Source organism: Onychostruthus taczanowskii, unplaced genomic scaffold, assembly GCF_017590055.1.
Source record: "Onychostruthus taczanowskii isolate IOZ18803 unplaced genomic scaffold, ASM1759005v1 scaffold21, whole genome shotgun sequence".
NCBI classification, from domain to species: Eukaryota; Metazoa; Chordata; class Aves; order Passeriformes; family Passeridae; genus Onychostruthus; species Onychostruthus taczanowskii.
In genome coordinates this window covers 9,768,551-9,784,380 of record NW_024499351.1, presented here as the reverse complement: position 1 = coordinate 9,784,380, position 15,830 = coordinate 9,768,551, and the positions used below count along the sequence as shown (strand labels likewise).

The 15,830-nt window shown below is 41.5% G+C and overlaps 1 protein-coding gene across 3 annotated transcripts; it reads left to right on the top strand.

Annotated features, from left to right (window-relative positions):
• The first annotated feature begins 1,009 nt into the window (after positions 1-1,009).
• Positions 1,010-15,830, top strand: DESI2 (desumoylating isopeptidase 2). 3 transcript variants are annotated; one of them, XM_041404234.1, is made up of 5 exons: positions 1,010-1,168; positions 7,670-7,742; positions 9,647-9,740; positions 10,241-10,382; positions 12,217-15,830. In XM_041404234.1, exons 1-5 carry the CDS (start codon positions 1,130-1,132, stop codon positions 12,448-12,450), a joined length of 582 nt encoding a protein of 193 aa, XP_041260168.1. In that variant the 5' UTR covers positions 1,010-1,129; the 3' UTR covers positions 12,451-15,830. The 3 variants fall into 3 exon arrangements, with proteins under 3 accessions (XP_041260168.1, XP_041260166.1, XP_041260165.1); XM_041404232.1 differs by lacking the exon at positions 1,010-1,168 and adding an exon at positions 1,190-1,681; XM_041404231.1 differs by lacking the exon at positions 1,010-1,168 and adding an exon at positions 1,190-1,890.

Genomic DNA, 15,830 nt, shown 5'->3' with positions numbered 1-15,830 from the left:
TGCACACAAAATGGAGCTCAGCAGCCAACTGGAATTTTAGCTAAGAAAGAGGAGCTAACATCTGAAGATCTAAATGTCTGCAGCCAGAAATGATAGTGGAAGGCAGGATACTGCTGGGGTGGGAACATCCTCCCTCCTGCAGCATCTTTGTCCCAAGGGCACATCCGCAGCCTGCTGTGAGGGTCATCTTTTTTAAAGCGCTATGAAGGGGCACTGCTTGTCTTTATAAAATTGAGCCTGCTGGAACCACGGCACGGGCAGGGCCCCCGCGCCCCCAGCCATGCCGCGGGGCGTGCCGGGGCGGCGCCGGGCACGCCGGGAGCCGCATTCCCGCGCGGCGCGCCGGGAGCTGTAGTCGCGGCCGTGCCGCTCGGCTCGGGCGCTGGGGGCGGGCTGGAGCGGCTCCATTTTGCGCCCGTCGGCGGGGCTGCCCGGCCGTCCCGCGGCCCGGCCTGGCGCCAGGCAGGGCGCGGCCCGCCCCGGCGCTTCTCCCTTCCCTCTTCCTCCCTTCACTCCTCCCCAAGAGAGAATGCTTTTTTTTTTTTTTTTTCTCGTGCCTCTCTCCAGCTTTGAACAAATGGATTTTTGTTTTGCTGTCGCTTGACAAGGTTATAGATGAAGCTTACAGGGCAAGGTTACTCTCGGAAGGTGCCGGCCGCCTCAGAAGCGGCCATGCCTTCACCAGCACCCACATGTGGGTTATCCCAGGTCCTTCTTTCCACCGACCCACTTAAACTTTCCGTTCTTCACTGAACCCAAACGTGAAATGGCGGTGCCGGCGGATGCTGTGAAGGCGGCCACCACGCGGACCGGGAACTAATTAATTCTCCTCCGGGAACCAACAACCTTAGGGGCAGGAGTGGCGAGCACGGCACGGGGCAGGGCAGGCGGGCAGAGCCGGGCAGCCGTGCCAGGCCGGGTCCCCAGAGGCCCGAGGGAGCCACAGCAGCGCTGTCCGGCCGCCCGGGACACCTCCGCAGGAGGCGGCAGGGACGAGGCACGGCGAGCAGCCGCGGCACGGGCAGGGCCCCCGCGCCGGGGTCCGCACCGCCCCGCCGCCGGCCTGAGCGGCGCCGCCGCCGCAGCGGGAGCGACCGAGCGGGCGGGGGGCGCCCGCGGGCCGCCGGCGATGGCGAACCAGCTGGTGATCCTGAACGTCTACGACATGGTGAGGCACCGGCACGGCGCGGCTCAGGGCGGGGGTCTCGGCCCCCTCCCGGCAGGGCGGCGGCGGGGAGTGGCCTGCCCTGCGGGGGCCAGGGCGGCTGGGAAACTTTGCCTGCCCTTCCCATGCCTGTCCCCGCGGGAGCTGGATCCGGGGGCGGCGGAGCGGGAGAAATAGCGAAGCCGGCGAGGGGAGAGAAGGAGAGGGGGAGGGGGAGGGCGAGGGCGGTGATTTGGGAGGTCTGACGATTTCCACAGCCCCTCTGTGACCTGCGACAAAAGTTTGCCGGGTCGGGTCTTCCAGTGACAGGTGGATCCGCTCCCTGTCGCGGGGGAAACTTTCCCTGCCGTGAGCGTCCCTGTGCTGTGCTGCTCCCTCTGCTACTGCCCCACAGCTCGGCAGCAGGGAGGCCCTGCCTTTCTGCTCGCGAAAACCAGAAAAGGGTCCAGTTTTCCAAGAGGATGGTAGTTCGGGATAACCTCTGTCTCTGCAAGGATAAGAGCTTTTTAGCACAGTGTCAGTAAGGTGGTTTTTTGCTAGACCATAATTTTTGAATAGTTTTGTTGTGGTAGAAATAAAGCTAAATGCAAATCCAGCTTGATTTGCAGCCGTATGAGCTCACCTTCCCTCCCTCCTGGATAATCTTTATGTGGCACCTATAGCGACTGTGGTATTGTCTTCTGTTCAGCTGGAAGCTGCTCAAATGCCATGGTAACAAATGAGGTGTAAGTACCTGCATGGAACAGTAGGTTTGGATAAGTAATAAGAAAATATTATCCCTTAAGACGTTTCAATCGCTGGAAATTAGAACGAGTGGCAGTATTTCTCTGACCAAGTTTTAAGTCTACTGATACAGGGACAGTAAGATGGAGAACTAGCTTCAGGTGATAGTGGTTGTGTTACTTTGCTTATTTTGGATAGGCTTTCCTACCACCACCATTTTAAAGTGAACCTTCACTGTTTTGAAGGGGTGAAGATATATAGTATAGTGTCAGTGACTGCTGGAAGTGAGAAAATACAGCTTGTTTTGCTTGGGAACAGTCACATTCAAATGCTAAAATGTTTAATAGCAATCAGTAGAGATCTGTCTGGCTTGTAATCAAATATATCTACAATATCACAGCAACTAGCCTGATTTTTGTCATTATTTTCTTTCACTCTAATACTTACCTTAGAAGTCAATGTCCCTCTTTTGGGGGATTTTTTTACCCACTCCTGTGTTTGAGCTCTCTGTCCACTGAATATAGCCTGTTACCTTGAGTTCGGTTTCCTTCATTATAGACAGAGAGGGGAGACTAGAGACAGGAACAGTCTGTTCACTGTGATTTTCTGCGAGATGGGAGGAAAAAATAAGGGGTCTTTGCTCACCTGGTTGAGCTCATATGTGATGCTAATATGAGAAAAAGTCACAGTGTGCCTTCTTTACACTAGACTTGAGGAGGGAAGGCTGCCCTGTCAAAGGCATATATATGACTTCTCTGGGCTACAGTGCAAATATATATATTGGGGAATCTCTTTTAGCATAAAAAACATGGGTTTACATATATTAACTATAAATATTTGTACAGGGAAAGAAGTAGGACTTCAGTTTCGTGACTCTTACATAAGAATATCTTTGAAGTCAAGGCTTGACACACTTCTGACTCACCAAAATGCAAGACCCACTGTTCTCATAAAGACTTGCTTAATTATGCAAAGTGAGCCCAGTTCACAGGCAGGCTGTGAAACCTTAACCGAGTGGACTGACTCCTGTGTAAATGCCTGCCATGGCCTCTAAGAAACTCTGTTCTCACTATGATGGTAGCACTGGTGGGGTGTGACCTCAGCATGCTGTTTCTTTTTCTCTTGTGGTAGTCCACTCTTTCATTCACATCATCCTTTCTTTTTTCTCCAGACCTGAATTGCTGTGATCAGTTTTACTCCAGCCATCCTAGGAAGGCTGGCAGTTGATATGAGGGAAGTGAGGAAAAAAAGCAACAGGAAGGGTGTGCTCCTAAAAACTAGTGTCATATTTTTCCTAAGGACACATTAGGGGGCTGTTGGTTGTCCTGTTATTATTACTGGGGTTCTGCCTACATCGAGAATTCACATAGTTTCTGAAGCCACCATCTGTGGAAGGAACTTGCTCTCCAAAAGAAGCAGTCAAGCACATTTATTTGCAGATGTTTGATTACATGTAGGGGTGACTTTAATGGTTGAAGCTGCACATCACCACAGATTATGCATAGTATAAGATGAAGGCACTGAGGAGGATATTTCGATTTCCTGCTTCAGTCCTGTTTGTTGTTTTGTAGCGATATCTACTTTATTTGACCATGAGAGAAGCAGTTTTCCTTCAAACTGGTGAGAATAACACAGGTTTGTGTGATGTCTGGAAGATACCACCAGCGTACATCCGTCATCAAACTCCTCTGCTAAACCACATCTTAGTCCATTTGAAACTTGTTTGAGACCAAAGCCTCACTTTCATGTTGCATAGCAGTTTTTACTTCTTGTACAACAGCCTGCTGAAATCAATGGTACTGCTTTATTTGGGGACACTAGGAGTGGGTGGAAGAAGGGAGGAGTCCTCTGTAATAGGAGTTTTGAAGTTCTGTTTATTCACTAAAGCATGCCAGCTATGTATTTGAGGCATTAGCAGGTTAGCTCTTTGCTTCTGACATTCCATGTCACTTGGAAATGGGTTTGGGACTGTTTTGTAGTTTAGGTTTGGGATTGGGTTTTTTTGTTTCTCTTTTGGAACAAGAGACATTGTTATTCACGTGGTTGGCAGAACCAACTTTGTAATAAACGAACAGCGTTATCTTAACCCAAACTGTGGCTTCCATTTCCCAGGCAGCTGCTTAGGTATGCAGGGGAGTGCTAAGTGACCTTGCTGCAGCTGGAACTCCTTACAGGAGTGAGGTGGTTGCTTTTGGAGGGTATATCCTTCCAATGTCCTTAGTGCTTGAAAAAGCAAAAATCTTTGATAAAACCGAGTGTGAGGGGGATGTGTGTGTTGTAGAAGAAAGTCGACTTTCAAGTACTGGTAACTTTATGGAGGGAGAGAAGCTTAAGGGCATATTTACGTGGTACAGTTCATGCCTTTGAACATCTTTTATTATCATTGAAAGGGTAGGGTGAAGGCTTTGATATATCATGTTTTGAGAACTGGAGTACTTTATAGCTTCATTTTAACTAACTGCTATTTTTAGGAGTCTAGTTTTTTTGTGCCCAAATAGTATTCTATTTCTTCCCTTGTCAAGTAAGGCAATAACAAGCTAAAGTATTAATGTAAACGAAAGCTCTGAAGATATTTTTGAAGCACTGGGATTAGTGTTTTTCTTTCATTGCAGTGACCTGACTTTATTGTGCACATAGAAAAACACTTCTCTAATATTTTCCTTATGATAGATTAAACCTGAAATCCTGTTTTACAAGACTGACATATTGCAAAATATTGAGGATATAGGATTGCACCATACTGCTGTGGCAAAATCCATATCAAGACTAAAGGGAATCCAGTTTGTGTAATGGAAACAAGGATGTAGCATTTGGGATCAGTTTGGGCATGTTACTGGGCCAGTGAGCTATACAGATGTAATTTTAATTTACAATCTTTATTTTGTAAGTTGTATATAATCTTTTCAGCTGCAGCCAAATTCAGCACTCTTTGTTGCATGTGTCCTGCATTTCTTCCTTCAGTGAGATAAGGCATTTTGTTCAATGAGTAAATGGAACCAACCTTCCAATAGCTCATCCAGATTAAGTAATAATTAGATATAATTACTTTCCTAGGGGGAAAGTAATTCTGCCTCATTGAAATTCTTTTATCTTCAATTAACCTATTCTATTCTTACTGGAAATATGAAGCAAAGTGCTAGCTTGCTTCTGGCACTTCTTCCAAAGCTGCTAACTTTGATTTTATTTGCCACCAGTGCTCACTTTGTGCAGTGTAGCGAGCTCCCAGTGTTTAGGTGGCCCCAGTATGGAGGAGCACGTGCTTGGATAGGGACAGGCTGTGCTGAGTACCTTGTTGGATCAGCTTTCCATCCCATCCATCCTTCTGTACAGATCAATGAGGAGGCTTGGTGGCTCACTTTTCTCTCTCTTCCCTGTACTTTGTGTTTGGTTTCATGGGGTTGTGGGTGTGGAGTACTGTGAATACTTTCTTTCCTCATTTTTTTCTATCTAATAACCAGCTTTATTCCATCCTGCATGTGGGGTATCTTGTGTAAGTTTTGTTCTATTTTCAGAGAGCAGCCATAACCTTGCTTGGCATTAAACAGATCCAGTGGGTACATGATATGTAGGTTGTTTGGAATTCAGCAGCCAGGTTCAGAGTTTTCTGGCCACAAGTGCCCAGGAGAGGGACAGTATAGAGCACCAGAGACCCCCTGTCTAGCTCAGTTCTAGATTAGATTCATTTGGCTACACCTTCCCATTAGGCAAATGTACTTTATTCCAGTGATGACAAACTGTATGTTGACTGTGCCTACAGTTTTGACTATAAATATAAACCTGAAACTGTTCTGAAATGGTGAGCAGGTGGGGGAGGAAGGGCTTCAGAACTGGAACTCATTTATGTTGCAGTAGCTCTTCTGTTTTCCTGGGGACTTTGATTTCACCTTGTGAGCAAAATAAATTTTTTTATGCTCACAAACCCACTAAGATGAGTAGTCTTCACATCCTTCTCCTTTCTTTCCCTCTTTGTATTCTCCCAATATATGTCTTTCTATACAGAGTAAATTAATGCAGTGTATTTCTGGATGTAGCTTGTTCATACAGACTTGTTCTCTGCTGTTTTCTAGGGGGGGGGGGTGGAAGGAAAGAATTGCTAAGCCCTTTAAATAGACTAAGGTGATAATTTAGTGTAGTCATCCATACTGCACTAGCTAACATAGCACTACACTGACAAAGCCAGAAATTAAAGCAAACAGTAAAGTTTAGTCTTAAGCAGAATTTATCCAGTGATCACAATTGAGCTTTAAATAAATATAAGGTGCAAAATCTGCCTTCTCTTAATTCATATTGACAAAATCTCCCACAGCTGGTTTGTCTGTAACTATTGGCGTGCGTGCTCTTTTTGCCATTTAACTTGTTTTCATTTTTATTAATAGCCTGTCAACCTGAGGTTTAGTGTATCATTTTTATTGGGAGACAAAAAGCCTACACGCTGTAATGTTTGTGTTGCTGCTGTAAATTACACGCTTACTCCAGCCAGCACATCTTCAAGTGTGACACCTGCAACCTTTTACGTTTTTATCATTGGTTGTGCTTCATAGTGGCTTTGCATCAGAGAACACTGATTACGTCAACAGGTTGTGTGAAGAAGATAGCTTTTTTTCTGCCTGCTTGCTAAACCAGTATTAATTTACTGGGGGTACTACCTCAGCCTGTATCCTGCCTGCTAGTTGACTTTTTGAAGTCTGCTTTGCAAAAGCTCACAGAGAAGCTCTGGCAAGAAAAAATCCTGTTAGTGGAGTAATTGACAAAATAGTGTTTTCCTTGTATTTTCCTAAGGTTTTTCTTGCTAGCCAATTTCAGTTTTAAGGACAACTGAGGATTTTTTTTTTAAGACTTTGTTTCAGGTTTGTGTGTCACTTGAAAGATTTTGATGCTTGGAGACTTTGAGAGTGGTGATGCAGACAGGGAAAGAGTACTTTGAGGTTTTCCTTTATCAGTGTTCTGCATCTTTGAGGTCTTGAGGGTAACAGTTAGCTTCTGATAGACACTTGCTGCTGCTGCACTTTCATAAAACAAAAGAGAAAGCGCTAAGAGAAGTTTCCTTTCTTTACTATTTTTTCCATTTTCTAAAAAATTTTCACTCTGATTGCTTTTGAAATGCATCTGTTTTCTGTTGGGTACAATAAAAGTGATGTATTGGAAACAAGTGTCAGACCCATGCAAAGGACTTAAACCTCATGTTTGGAGCCCCATGCATCAGAGCCTGGAGAGAGCTTTGTCTCCTGATCTAGTGACCTCTAATTGAGTATTCAAAGACAAAATATAATAAGGTAATTTCAGTCCATCTCTGAGTATATCTTGTGCTCATCTATTCATAAGCAGGTGTGGTCATTACTGTTAATGACAGTCAGTGTGTGTATCTCACAGTCCTACATTCCGATGTACCCTGAAGAAAAATGCTCCTTAAAATTACAGCAATTGATTCTAGAATGTGTTCCACCTAATGGCAAACTTAACAGCCTACAGCTTGTTGACAAATAGAAGGTTGATCTGGGTTTCTCCCCGGTTCAGACTCCTTGACTGACAAACTTTGACAGCACTAAAACACTGGACTAGAACCTAATGGAATTAATTCACTACATACAGTTGGGGAATTTTAGTGATATTGTGTTCCTGTCAAATGGATTGTGCAGTTTACACTCTGTGATAAGGTTTAATACCTTATGACAATGTTTAATGCTTTTGATGTGGGGGACAGTCTGCTCTGAGAAGATAAATCTGTACTGCAAACTAACTACAGTTTTTGGTTTGGTTTTTTTTTTCCTTTTTTCCTTTTAGTATTGGATGAATGAATATACTTCTTCCCTTGGAATTGGAGTGTTTCATTCAGGCATAGAGGTGTATGGCCGAGGTATGTACAAGAAAAGCATAACTTTTTGTTTCAGTAATAGATACTGTTATTTTAAAAGCATTTTTCAGGTAGTGAGGGAAGCCTAGCTCATGAAACCTGTTAATCTCTTTTCTCATCTATTCTGCCTGTGGAAAAAAACCTGGAACATGAATAACCTGGTAGCCATTGAGCATTCTTTTGTATAAAGCTATGCAACTATGAAAAAGTGTGCAACTTACTCAGCCAGGCATGGAAATCTTTATTTTAGGTTTGGAAATACTTTTAAAAACCTACATAAAACAAATGCGTGCTTTGTGTAAAGCATGGTTGAATCCGTTCCTAAGTTTTCTGTCAGCACTTAGTGCAAGGAGTTAATTTTTTACTACAGGAATAATAATCTGTTGCAGAGAGGCACCTAAAAGTGCATGATGCTCAGGAAAAGGTCTATTCCCTTTTGGTAGGTTGGTTTGTTTTAGAGACAGTTTCTTTCAAAGGCATCCCATTCATGCTGTTCATAAAAGATGCCCTTGTGATGAATAACAGCAGTGCTTTTCAATTTTGCTAGATAGGTTGTGCTTGGGTGCTACAGCCTCCTGGTCTGTTCAGGCCACTTAGAGCCTGCACTGCAGCCAGAAGGTGTTTCTGTGCACGCCATAGCACGGGCTCAGGTCTGAGGTGTTTCTGCACAAACTACAATGACACACCGAGCTGATGGTGTTGCTGAAAGTAGTCCGGTTTAAGAAGGAAAATCTACTGCTGTGTTTTTCTTCTTTTTTTTTTTTTTTAACGTGTTGAGAGGTGAGGTGAAGGAGCAGAAGTCAGGGCATTCACTCCAAAGACCACACTGCCCAAAGTTATCTTAAACTATGTTTCAGCTACTGTAATGGCCACATTGTATCTGATTTTGCAAGTGTTACCAGAAAAAACAAAGTGACAAAATACAATGCTTATTGTTAAAACTTTTTTTGGATTTTTTTTTTAATCTGACCCAGAAAGACCTGACTCTTAATAGTGCTGTGCCTGAAGCCCAGTTTTTGAGCTGTGCCAAATACATGTGCCTCCCTTCCTGTTGGGATTATAGCGGCTTTCTCATATAGCAGGTCATGCCCCTGCTAGAACAATGACTTGCATTTTTCCAGGCACATCAAACTTGTTATTTATTAACCTGTTGTGAAAAAGATTATCCACAAAACTGACTGCTAGACTTGGGTGATGTGTTAGGAGTTTTGAGGAAAGGAAGTGTGAAGTCATGCTTAAAGCTTTTTATTACACTCTGGGTGCGGCGTGCTCTGTTATCTTACGGACACAGACGGAAGCTGCAGCACACCGTGATGCTTTCATGTAGTGTGAGTGCTTAAGCCAGCAGATGCTATGTGCAGACTTGAGATGCATGCACTGGTTTACTTTCTTGTTATAGTAAAGAACTTGTGAAACTTGTGAACGTGTAAAGAATTGAACTCTTGCAAATCAAGAAATTTAAAGAACCTATTAGGCCGCTACACACTGCCACACTGAGGGCTGTGGTGTACATTGAATAGAAGTGCCGTCAGACCTCTGAGGATGCAGTACTTTGAATCCCCAATTTAGATGTATGTAAGTGAAATTCTAAACACAAGTATGTATAAAGATGTACAATTTAACTTGTAAATGCTCACTTATACAATGAAAACAATATGTACTTTCTGCAAATTTATTCCAGTTAAACCTATACACTGATGTAGGAAATTTCCTGTTAGTTTTTACTTAGGGTGAGTAGTTACTGATAAAGCTGTTAATTTCCAGCTCACTTAATTTGCTCCTCATGTAAATAACATGTCTGGCTGCTAGCTTTAGATCCTTGTGAAGTCACCTTCCAGTCAGTGAGTTCTGCTGTTTTTTACTGTCATCAGATGCTGGTTTTGTTAAATCTGAGCTTTCTCTTTCAGAATTTGCCTATGGTGGTCATCCATACCCTTTTTCTGGAATATTTGAGATTTCACCAGGAAATGCTTCTGAGCTAGGAGAAACATTTAAATTTAAGTAAGAAAGATTATTTTCTATTTTCTTGCTCTTTGAGAAAGCATATGAAAAAGACAACTTGTTCCATTTATTTTTGAGGATAGATGTATTGAATTGTAAAGGATTTCTGACTTTCTGAGAAATTAGTGTGTTTGCATAGAAATGAAAAATGGACAGAGGTGGCAAGACAATTAAGTGTCTACAGCAAAGAACTCTTCTTTTAGAATACCATTAAATTCCTGAAATGCATACAAATTTTGTGGACTTGTAGCTAACTTATATTATTTATACAGTGTAAGCAGTGCAGTAACTTTTTCAAGGTGGGTAATCAGCAAGAAAACATCATCTCTTGTGATAAAGACGAAAGTGGTGCCATAAAATGGAATAGTAAGAACCTTTGTTATTCTCGGAGAACAGAAAGGTTTTTCTACCCACAGTGGAGTGACTTTTGATCAATGTATGAACAGTAGTCTACCTGTATCATGGGAGCCTAATCACCTTCTATTCTGTTTCTCTTCTAGAGAGGCTGTGGTTCTAGGCAGTACTGACTTTATGGAAGATGATATAGAAAAAATAGTAGAAGAGCTTGGAAAGGAATTCAAAGGAAATGCTTATCACCTAATGCACAAAAACTGCAATCACTTTTCTTCAGCTTTATCTGAGGTAAACAAACTTAAAGGTCTTTAGAAAGGTGCTTCACAAGTGGCTACAGAGCATCATATCCTTCTAGTCCTTTGTAACATTTGGTTTAATTTTCCACTTCCTATCTCTGTTGCCTTGGGCAAATATTATTTTTCAGGTTGTATTTGTGCTTATGTCCAAAACATCAGATTTTGCTGCTAAATATTGTTGTCATACATAGCTTGTGTTAGAGCAGAGGTGCATTCCTAAAGAGATACCTAGTAAATGAAGTATTAGGAAGATTTTGAAATAATTTTAGTTGTTTCAAGGATTGCTGCTGAAGATAGAACTACTTGTTATTGTTATCAGATTATTTGTATTTCCTCACAGAACCATCACACTGTAAATAATTTTCAAAGTTATGACCAAGTGTTAAAGAATAGCAAAGGCATTAAAGTTACCCAGATAATGTTAATCTTCTGCTTGAGAGGCTTTTGTCAAGTTATTGCTCTGCCAGCACCTGTGTCCTGGTCAGCTAGATACTTGAGTGGTCATGCAAAGTATCTGACCGAGGAGTTGAACGGGCTTTGCTTTTTCCCCCTCAGCTTTGTTGTAACGTGATCAGTTTGCCACTATGATTGAATGTCTGATCATTCACTTGTATATCCACACATGGGAAAGGGTCAGGAACAACTAACCCAGGTCAAAGAGGGGAATGGAAACTTTGATTTTCATTGATAGTTGGCAATCTCTGCTTGACGGAATATATTCTCCTGTTTCATTGAAACCCTCCAAAACAAGGATGGCTGTTTTTTTCCATGTGAAGTTTCACTGATTTTATTTGGGTTTTTTTCCAAAATAGTTAATGCATACTTAGTGTATGGCCTGTGTTTTATGTAGACTGATCTTCCAGTGGTAGTGGAAAATTTTATTGAGATGATGATTCATGTGCAATGCTGATACAAGTAAGTAGGGTGAGACACTGACAAAGCTGCAGTTGGTGTGAAATCTGGCCTATATGGCCAGGGTTTTGCCATACTCTTCAGCTGCATAGTCATATTTTTTCTGTTTTAGGTCTTGTCCTATTTAGTGTTCAAATTGACTATAAAAGTGGGTATAATTGCAAGTTAAATGCTGCTCAGTTACAGCAGAGTGATGTTCATATTCTCCAGATTTGCACTGTAATACCAGAAATGAATATGGAAGTACTTATGTAAAGTAGCTCACTCCTTGAATAGTGACAACAAAATTATTTAATGACTGATGTGCAGTAAAAATAAGTACTTAATGCAACTTCATACATTTTTGAGGAGTTGAACCCAGCTGTGCATTGTGTAGCTGCTCTTGTTCCAGTGAACCAAAACCTGTGCTTGGCCTGTGTTGTGGGATGGTGATGTCCTGTGGAAGTCATCAGAGGCCACCACAGTAAAGAGCCTCAGCTGTGTGTGTAACTCCATACAATTCTAGTATTGACACTGTCTTTCTGGCCACTTAATTTTAGAGTGCTTTTTTGTAATGGTGGGGTTTCTCCTGCAATTTCTGTTTCTGAGGAATTAGTACTGAATAAAAACCATAGCTTAACTAATTTCTGTGCCTTTGTGAGGTGGTTAGGCTTTTCAGGACTTCTAAGAAAACCATAGAACCAGCTATGTGTCCAACTTTTACAATGGAGTATAGGTGTCTTTGTGGGACTTGGAATGCTGCCTTTACTGATGGCGAAGTCATAGAACAGCTAACTTGGGTGCTTCTTGATTGGCATTTGTGATATGTAAACTGTAAGCCTGCTGCAGCTTTTGCTTCTTATTTACAGTACTGAAGTTTTGTTACTACTGAATCCAGAAAACAAATTAACCCTTTATTTTTCCTTCCCCCATAGATTCTCTGTGGAAAAGAGATTCCACGATGGGTGAATCGCCTTGCCTACTTCAGCTCTTGTATACCCTTCCTCCAGAGCTGCCTGCCAAAGGAGTGGCTAACTCCTGCAGCCCTCCAGTCTAGTGTTAGCCAGGAGCTACACGATGAGCTGGAGGAAGCTGAGGATGCAGCAGCATCAGCTTCCTTGGCAAGCTCGGCATCTGGGTCTAGAACTGGACGCCACACCAAATTATAAGTCCTCCTCCAAAGTAGCAAATACTTCAGAAATACTTTTGAAATACTTCAGTTTGATCTCTTCAGCAATTGACTTCCTGACAGAACGTGAGAGCCAGCTCAGAACATTGTTTTTATATGCAAAAAACAAAGCTCTCATCACCCCCTGTTTCAGCTCAGGATTATTTATGTAGTGAAAAGAATTGCTGGGAGAAAAGGGAAGGATTTTGTGTGAAGCCACCCTTTTCATTTTCACCTGTTTGGTAGACCTGATTCAACTTAACATCTTGCATAAAGCAGAACTTTAATTATTTGTTTACAGTATTGTGTACTGCTGTTTACATGTCCTATAAGGACTCCTGCTACCATGGAAGAAGAAAGAATTTGAGTTTGATTTAACTGTTGGTATAAATCAAAAGCAGTGGTATGATGCCCTGGATGAACTTTCCCCTTTGTTTTCAAGATTTAAGGCAGGAGAACACTAAATTGAGGAATGCCAGAAACTGCTGAATACTGTATGTTAACAGGGTACTGTGTGCTTAAAGTGGCTGATGCAAACAGGTAGATTCCAGGATGTAGGGAGACTGGTTTGGTCTAAAATCTGTTCCTACAAGTATGACCTCTACATTAATGAAACTGTGGATTTTTGCACATATGAAGGGAAGTTTCTATCTCATTGCAATGCACATCAATCCACTTTTTTTTTTTTTTTTTGCAGTTCAGCCATTTAGTTTTCATCCTCTCTTATGTCTTTACTTGCAGTTTATTTCAGTATTTAAACGTGAATATCATCTGCTAGAAGCATCAGCAAATTTTTCACTTCATTGCTTTACTTGATTTCAAACTGGTATATATATATACATAAGTTAGTAGTTGTATTCCTTTTTTATTTGTTTGTTTTGTATAGTTTGGAATCATGTAAAACAAGCCATTTGTGGTTGGGGAATGGCCTTTGCTTCCTACTGCTGATTATGCTTCATTTGAGTTAGTAAACATTTGTGTCCTTCCTTTTTTGAGCTATAAATTTCTGCCCAGTTGTGCATATCCGCACAAATGATAGAGAAATCCTAATTTATTTTCCCACAGTCTCTATCTGTGGCATTAACTTTCTTATCAGATGTAATGAAGAAAAACCTGAAAATTGCTTATGCACCTGCGTGTTTACACAGCAGAACCCACTAATCTGCACACATAATTATATGTGAAGGTAAGAGATATTATTTTCTAAAATACAGAAGTATGTTTGCTGGTAGATTATAATTAGAGCTAAATTATAATTAGTGATCAGAATATATAATGGAATGCCTTATTCTTGTTCACTTACCAAGAGAATTAATTGTTCTTCCAATCATTAGTGTAAATTAGTGAGGTTCTATTGTGCACATAAGGCTACAGTAGCACAAACATGAGGGAGGTGAGCTTGAGTATTTTGTAAGACTTGCTGCCTTAAACTAACAAAAAACATACCATCCCCAAAGGGATCAGCTCACAAAGAAGTGTGCATTACTAGAAATATGGATGATTCTTACAAGCTTTATTTACAGTCTTTTGCTGGGTTTAGTTTTTCTGTTGAATGAAACACTGACTCTGCAGTTTCTGCTGTTTAAAAGCAAAAAAAAAAGTCCTCTTGGAAGGCAAAGTGCTTCATGTTACGAATGCTCCTGGCCATGGGTAGTGGTGCCATTGAGTCCTACGGGAAGGTGCAGTAGCTGTATCATAGTAAGAATTCTTATGGTTGCCAGCTCCAACTTGTGTTAGAAACAAGTGGAAGTTTTTTTCTGCTGCCATCTGGGTTGAATCCTTCGTCAGACAGACTTTAGGTTTTCACTTATCTTCTATGATGCAGTGTAGTACAGAGAGAGATATGCTCAGTTCTGGAGGGGAAAATCAAGTGAGACTCTTTCTGGAAAGAGCGAGATAATAGTAAACGTCTCCATAACTGTATTTTGGTACGTCTTTTAATAATCTCTTCTATCAAGTGGGAAACTGGTGAGTCTGCCACTAACTTCATTCTCTGTTTGATCTCCAGAAGCTGGATATACTGACCCTCCCTGTTGAGTGCTTTCCACTCTGAATTTAAGTTCTCATTTCCTTCTTTTCCCTGTAGTGAAAATGATTATGGTGGTCTCCAGTCAACTCTCAAGCATTACAGGACTGAATCTCGCACTGCTCACAGCTCAGACAACAGGCTGCAGACAGGTTCTTTTGGCTCTGCTATGCAGCTGTGGTAGTAATGTGACTAAGTCTCTTGGCCAGGGCAGGTCCTTTATTTCAGCTCAGGGTTGAGGCCACTGATCTAGCAATGTACTGTAGCTTTTCCTAGGCTTTAGGAAAAATAAATAGAATGATTTTTCATTGCTACCTTTTATGTACCAAAATCAGCTTTTTAGGCTTCTGATACATCCAGAGCGCTAGGTCACAAATCTCTACACCTTCATTAACACACACAATTACAGCATGTACAATGCAAGAACATGACAGATCACAGCACAGTTTTTATTTAGAAGTAAAACTAAGACTATTTTTTATAAAGCAGACTGGAAAGTTTGTAACAAAACCATTCATTTTATTGTTAGCTGTACAGGTGAAAATACTGTCTTATGCTCCATAACAACTTTTTTCTGTTTGTTTTGAAACCATCCATTTGTAAATCCTGTGAGGAAACTGACACCTGAACCCTGAAGGTTGTTGGGTATTGAATCAAAGTGAGCAGTACTGTAACTTCAGTCGTGTGCTGTCAGCTCAGCCTCTGCTGGATGCCTGCAAGCCACCCTGCCAGTGGTTACTCCAATTTGTTAGCAATAGAGCAAGTTACCTTTCACCAGCATTACTGCCAAGCAGGGATTACTTTAGTCTACTAATGACCACACTGTGCTAGGACTAGAACACTTCAGAATGCTGTGAGAAAGCTGGACACCTGTGGAATCTTTTCCATCAAAACGGGTAGAAAAATATCACCACTTCAGGGTTCTGCTCTGTTTACTTTCTCATTCTTGTTTAATTTTCTGTGAGATAGTACTTTTCGTATGTATTACATTGTTTAAGTCAGTCATTTTATTTAAATGCCATTTTCTGTTCAGCAAGCCAAAAAAATCCAATGTACTGTCAGTGTGCACCAGTAACTTCGGAGTGGCTTGGTAAAAAAAACATAGTTGCATTACTTCTAAAATTTGCAATGCAATTCTGATCACTATTGATATATGATAATTTTCACTGTTGGAAGTTGGTTACAAGCTGAATATTCACTGATGCATTTTTTGTAAACTTGTATTCAAGTTTACTACATAGTATTTGTATAAAATTCAAAGAATTTTGACTTTTGTTACCTGTACATGGCAACAAGTTGTCTAGCATCTTAAACTTAAATCCATCAGTTTATTAAAAATACTTTTATAAAAAAAA